At 46.9% G+C, this 6,631-nt stretch overlaps 1 protein-coding gene across 5 annotated transcripts in view; it reads left to right on the plus strand.

Moving 5' to 3' along the window:
• The window catches only part of smtnb (smoothelin b), a 44,056-nt gene that overhangs the window by 10,770 nt on the left and 26,655 nt on the right, over positions 1-6,631 (plus strand). For all 5 annotated transcript variants that reach the window (XM_031856238.1, XM_031856240.1, XM_031856241.1 and 2 more), the window contains exons 2-5: positions 1,989-2,146; positions 3,613-3,691; positions 3,782-3,863; positions 4,496-4,575. In XM_031856238.1, coding sequence (XP_031712098.1) covers positions 1,989-2,146; positions 3,613-3,691; positions 3,782-3,863; positions 4,496-4,575 — 399 coding nt within the window. The remainder of the gene's footprint in view (positions 1-1,988; positions 2,147-3,612; positions 3,692-3,781; positions 3,864-4,495; positions 4,576-6,631) is intronic.

Raw genomic sequence — 6,631 nt, forward strand, 5'->3', positions numbered from 1 at the left:
TGTGTGTGTGTGTGTGTGTGTGTGTGTGTGTGTGGCGTGTGAGAGAGACACTGGACAATGATAGAAATGAGCAAGTGTGTTCTCATTTCCTCTCCGGGTTGTTGTATCATGCTGGGTCAGACCCAAACCCAGTTCCTGATCGTCACATTTCGCTAGCACCTCTTTCCTTGTGAGTCAGCAGGAATGTGAGGAATGACCTTTCCCACCCAGCACTCATCTGCCCTTTTTTAGGCATACCCGAGTCCAGCTTCTCTTTCCTTTTTGCTCTCTTTCACTTTGTCGTCCTTTCTCCCCGTTCACAGCTTTACTTTCCCCTCTTATTCTTCTCCTCCTTCCTCATGCCGCTTTCTGTCTGCTCAGCACTTTAAATTCTCACAAATTGCAGTACATAGGAGAGCCCCTCTGAGCTAGTGCAGCTCGGGCTGCATATTTTGTCAAACCACAGTGAGACCTCAAAACCACCGGCCCTCTCTTCATCTCTTGTGAGACAACCCCCCCGCCCCTCTTCCTCCTCCAGGCCCAGCAGCGGGGGGGAGGCACATTTACACATCAACCCCTTTCTCAGCCCACCAGGGTGCAAGGCTTAGCTTAACAACCACATCCAGCTCCCTCTGGTAGAAGCCAGTTGGCATACAAAGGTCTGTGTCTTTACTCTGCGGGCTTTAACTGGTGCAGCAGGAAGTGTGTGTTTGTGCGTGACGTGTATCAGGAAAGCCTGCCAGAGGAGCAGGAGCTGCTCATCTCTGCACGTGTTGACAGGTATCCCGCTGTTGAGATCTGTCTCTCATTTGACAGGAGAGGGCTCCCTCTACCCTCCCAGGCTCACGGCTGTCGCTGACATGAAAGCATCGATGGCCCTGACTGGTGTGTCTGTCTGCAGGCGTGTCTTACCACCTTAATTACTCCTCTTTTGCTTGGAAAAAACAAACCTTTCGAACTAATAGCCGCTCAGAGCGATGAAATGGCTCAGTGAGTGTTTTTAAGTGAGCCACTTCAACATCCGAGACTCTGGGGCCTCCTGCAGCCTGGCTACTGTTCAACCGAGATAAATTACAGCCTGAGAAGAAGACACCTGGTCGATGAGCCGAACGCACTTCTTCCTCATAGCCCGGCGCCAGCTGTTGCCGAGCCTGTTTCTCATCTTCTGCGGCTCGCTCACGAGGCTCTGTCTCTTCACATTAGTGGAGGCGGGTCACTTGTCATCACCAATCAATCGGCCGTTCATCGGCCCTGCTGACCCTGTAACTCCCTACCACACATTTAAAACCAAGCCAGGGCCGCTTAGACTCATGCTGTCTGGATGTTCCCACACCTGACTGATACTTACTGGATGTTTGTTACCCGTCACCTGTGACTCTGGTTAGGCTGCCGTCAATAGCGAAGACTAATAGTGTGCAGCCATGCTAGCGCCTCTACGAGGCTGAGCAGCTTTAAACTCACATCAGCACACTGACATGCTCACAATTTCATGGCAATCCGTCCGGTAGTTGTTATATTTCAGTCAACCACCAGACCAACATTTCTACACTTAGGGCCAAGCTGCTACCACAGCTGACAATCCCAAAACCTTTTAGAGTACTCCGACTGGACATCTGTGTGTTAGCGCTACACTGGCTCACAGTCGGCTCCCTCTTGTAAACAAATACGTTATTGTCCTTGTTTGACAGCGTTTATTACAGAGAGCTAGAGACGGACAGAAGTTTGATCTACGACTGTGAGCCTACAGTTCTGCTTATTCGCCGCCCTGTACTTACTCTGACAACAAGCCTGCCTTGTGCTGCTGAAGCACTGGATCCTTGTATGACTGTGTGGCCGTGTCCTGACCATGCTTCTGTGGTGTGTAGGCTACTCGCTCATAGATGGCGATGTAAGAACGACAAGTGTCTAATCTTTGCAACCCAAATATTTGGCGTCCTGCTGTGTTAGCACACGTTCCACACTTGTCTTCATGCCCTCTTTGTGTTTGTCTTTTCATGTTGCACATGCAGCTGGATGGAACTGTGGATCTGGACGAGAGGCGCCTCATCCGTTCAGCCATCCGGGAGTTGAGGAGCAGAGAGATCGAGGACATGGAGGCCGCTCTGGCCAGCAAGAGATTTCGGCCCACACGCCTCAAACAGCAGGAGGACAAGGAGAACCAGCACAGGTAAGATCACGCACACACACACACATGCACACAGAGAGCACAGTCCTAATGACAAGCTACACCAGTCCAGGTGAACCGGGAATGCTGAGAAAACACTCACAAAACCCAGATGGAGCGTTCCTCAACTCCAGTGGGAAAAGAGAAATGTCTGGAAAAGTCAATTCAGGAAATCATAGGGGACAGAAGCAACTGCAACCACAGTACATTTTCCATTTTCCATTGTGTATGCACATTTCACAGTAAGTACTTTCACATAAAAAAATGTGTCCTTCTGTCACATTACCCCGCGTGAGAGTCAAATTGATGTAGTTCTCCTCAGCTCATTTGTTTGTCCTTATTAGTTTAGAGCCTTCTCAGTGTTTCTCCACTTCAGTAACACACCATTCCCAGCTCGTGTCATTCAGCCGAGGAATGTGGACAAACTGAAAACTCAGCTCTAAAGACACCTTTGCCATCTTGTCAATAAATACTCTTTTTGCTTTCAAACTGAATGGGAAACGAGACAAACGGGCTTAAATATTGAAGAAGATCATCTTGGTGTGACTGTAAACATTGTGGCCTATAAGTCTTCATCAAACCTCACTTTTATTAATAATATTAAAATATTTTAGTGGTGATTTGTGTCATTTGAGGAATCAATGCAGGTTTTTTCCGACAAACTTCATAAAAATCATGCAAAAAAAAAATCATATAAAATCAAATAGTGTGGAAATTTGAAGCTTTAACGGTCTGAACGTTTTTCTCATTGTGGATGAGATGAGCTCTGCAGGTCAGGATGCACTAAGTCTTGTAACAGGTGTTAATGAATGACTGGACTGGAGCACAACAAAAGATTTAACACGATTGGATGTGAAGAGGATGCTCAACCTTCTGCTGTCGTTCTCTGTCACTGAATCCTATTAAGACCGGCGGCCGGTCCTAATCATTTCCACTCACTGCTGCTCTCAGAAGACTTGGATTACAATAATAAAGCCTCAGTGAAGCGGCTAGAGAAAGCATTACCTACTGTAGCGCACATGTTAAGACACACACACACACACATAAAAAACACATATGAAAGTTGCAATTATCCCGCGCCTCTCAGTGGTGGAATGTGAAATATTCCACACATCCTTTAATACCACCGACTGGAGGGAAGCGCAGATAATGGGAGACCTGGAGGAGGGTATGAGTAATAGAAACCAGCATAAAAGTGAGCAGTGAAATGGAGAAATATGCGGCTGACATGAGGGGAGGATGGGAGCAGCCTTTTTTAGGCGCTGTGTGTCATTGCTGTCCGATCTGTTATGCCAGAGTATCACTTTTTCCAAGCTCGACTTGGGAGCGTTTCCTCTGATGGGTTTTCTCCCAGCCAAGAAAACTGTGGGTTATCATGGAGTTGTCTTCTGAGAGGCCTCAAAATAGAGTCAGTGAAGCCCACAATTTTGTATTTGTATATTTTGAGTCTCTCGCTCTCTCTCTCTCAGGTCTGAATACAATGACAACTTGGACGTCCTGTCACGAGAACTGCAATCAATCCAGGACATCGATGAGCTCACGAAAATGGTGAGTATATTAACGGGCAAGAAAAAAAAAATGATGGTGACTCTGCATGCTTGTCCTGTTCGAACTGAGATTTTGTGTGTTTGTGTAAAGCTCCGTGCCGCCGGCGAGTACGAGGAGAGGAAGATGATCAGAGCAGCCATCCGACAAGTCCGAGATGAACAGCAGCAGCAAGGTGAGTCCTGCTGTTTGGTAACATGTCGTCATGCTGTGTCTGTATGTCTGTTAAATATAATACCACGTGAAAGATGCATCTTTTATCGGAGTAGATTAAACGACGCCAGCTGTGTGATTGTAACAAAACATTTAAGGATGATGCATTTGGCCGCTGTGTTCTGGCACACTTGGTGTGAAGATGGTGCCGTAAAGATCTAGTTGAAGGTAAAAGGGAATTTAAAGCTCCACAATTGTCTAATCCATCAGTCCTTAGGGGGTATTTATTTTTAATTTTATTAGAACACCGTCAGCCAAAATGAAAAAAACAAATGATGATGTGATAGTCTGCTTCAGTCTTGATGTAAATGCATAATTAAAGTGGGAGAGATGGCAGGCTGTCTGTGTTCGCCATAGTTACTGTGGCAGATGTACCCATGATGCTCGATCAGATAGTGGATTCCTGTCATTCCTTAGCGCTGTTTGGCTTGTGTGAGGCCCCTGTCACTGAAACACGATGAATGGGGCCACGTCAGGACACCTCAGATAATCTTGTCTGATCTCTTCTCATAATTTCAGAAATGACCAGATGTTTGACATCAGATGGGATAACGAGTCACCTACTTTATTCTAACTATTGTGCCGTGTTTTTAGGGACTGTGGAGCGGGGTAAAGCTCCGGGTCGCTGCCTTGAACCTGAGAGTGTGGAGCCCCAGAGCAGCATGGGAACTGAGGTGAGTACAGAAGAGTTAATAGAGCAATCTTTATGGATTTCACGTCACTGCATGAACGCCACATGAACAGCTGATGGGTAACTGTCTCTACTCTAATACTCACTCCTGTCAGCTTCCATTTGCAAAAATGAACCGAGCACGGACTCATTTGTGGTTGCTGAGTTCGTTTGCGTGGCAGCAGTGACCACTGAGGTTTCTCTGCTGCCGCAATGAAGAATGCAGAAAACAACAAGAAGGGTTGTGGCTGTAGTCACACACTGTGATGAACGTGGCTGCACAGACACGCACACACAGACACGCACACAAAACGCATGCTTTGGTTGCCTCGGAGCAAAGAATGCGCTATTGTTTTCTACATCCTCAGTCAGACTTTGTTATGAGTAAGTATGAGGAGAAAGATAGAATTTCGGTCTCGCAGTCGCTGTCATTTGGCCCCACATCTATCTGTACAGCGTTTAACACCGTGAGACAACAAAGCACACTGACGTAGACATTTTAGAGTGAGGGAGGTCTAAAACTCAGACGTCTCTCTCAGCCCTCTGGTGGATGACAACGGACTGTGTCCTCCGAGTTGACCTTAACGTTTTATCATTTTCAGCGTTGTTATCAACATCGTGGTTGCTGAAGCCAACATGATGAGAAGACATGAGGCTTAACTGCTTGCGAGAGTCTGCCAGGAGCCAGATGTTATCTCATCTGCTGTGTGATCACAGTTCTTTCGATGAACGCTCTGTTTCCAGAGGATTAGATGTCTGTGGAGGAAAAGCAAAGTTACTTCTTACAGTATGTGGTCACCGTTGCTTTGACTCAAGCTTTTTGAGTGATGGAGGAACACCTGATACAATCGGTTGCATTATCAGAGTTCTGTCGGTTCCTGTGAAAGCAGCCGTTTTTCCCGCCACAGTGACGTAAAGGGAGAAAAATGAAAGGCTGTTAGTATTTGTCCCATTGTCTGTTGTAGCTCGTGCTTTGTGTGTGTGCGTGTGGGGACAGGACACAATGACAGCATGCTGGCGTCACAGGATGCTCTGACATTCAAGCCTTTTTACCTCACTTCCTGTAAGATAGCTGAGCTGTACGGCTAGTTGGTGTAATAGGTCGGGGGGGGGGGTTGGAGATCTGGATGACGAGGAGAACGGGCGGGGGTGGTTCGGACAGACAGGCAGGCAGCCCACCAGCTGTGCCTCAGCAGCCCAGTCTGCGCTGGAATGGGGTCGAGGCCAAAAACAACATCAACCAGCAGCAGCAGGGCTCCTTCCACTCACATAGCAGCGGATCTCTTTGAGCTGCGTGCAATTGTCCCGTGGCAGCTGGAGGTCATAGATAGGCCTCAACAGCAGCCAAACACGCACACAATAAATGTGTACACTTCCAGCAGCTTCAAACAAACACCAGCTCAAAGTAACAACACCTTGTGATGGAAAATATATAGCGTATGCTTGATTAGTGGATCAACGTAGCTGTAATTTTACCAGAATCCATCATCCATTAGAAGGTAATGACTGTATTGAATGGCCACGTTTTAATGCCACGCAAGGATAGCCAACGTACAGTAAGAGTTTCCTTTTTTTTTATGAGAAACCATATTGTAACCGCTTACAAAAACAAACAGATGATATGTATGCAGCCCCCAAAAAATTGCCAGAAGGAAAAAGTGCAAAACATTCAATAATTTAAATGAGGTTCTGTGACGGTAAACTATCTCATCTAGTCTTACTGCAGCAGTTGGAGGAATTATAGGTCAAAACTAAGAGTGTGTCAGAAGTTAATGTGTCAACCAGGCAACCCTTTAACCTGTAAGAAAAGTGTGTGTGTGTGGGGGGGGGGGGTCAGATCCCTTTGGAGACAGAATGGGAAGGAGGGGAAGTCAAGGGAGTGGCTTGTTGGTATTATGTGTGTATGTGTGTGGTGTTGGTGGTGGTGGTGTGTGAGAGTGTGTGTGATGTGATGTGGCTGAGGGAGTAGAGCGACAGAATAGAGGACGTCCTGACTCCAAGAGGTTTGCTGCTGAGAGAGAGAGAGAGAGAGAGAGAGAGAGAGAGAGAGAGAGAGAGAG

The sequence above is a fragment of the Anarrhichthys ocellatus genome, unplaced genomic scaffold, assembly GCF_004355925.1.
Source record: "Anarrhichthys ocellatus isolate YVR2014 unplaced genomic scaffold, GSC_Weel_1.0 scaffold17, whole genome shotgun sequence".
Taxonomy (NCBI): Eukaryota; Metazoa; Chordata; class Actinopteri; order Perciformes; family Anarhichadidae; genus Anarrhichthys; species Anarrhichthys ocellatus.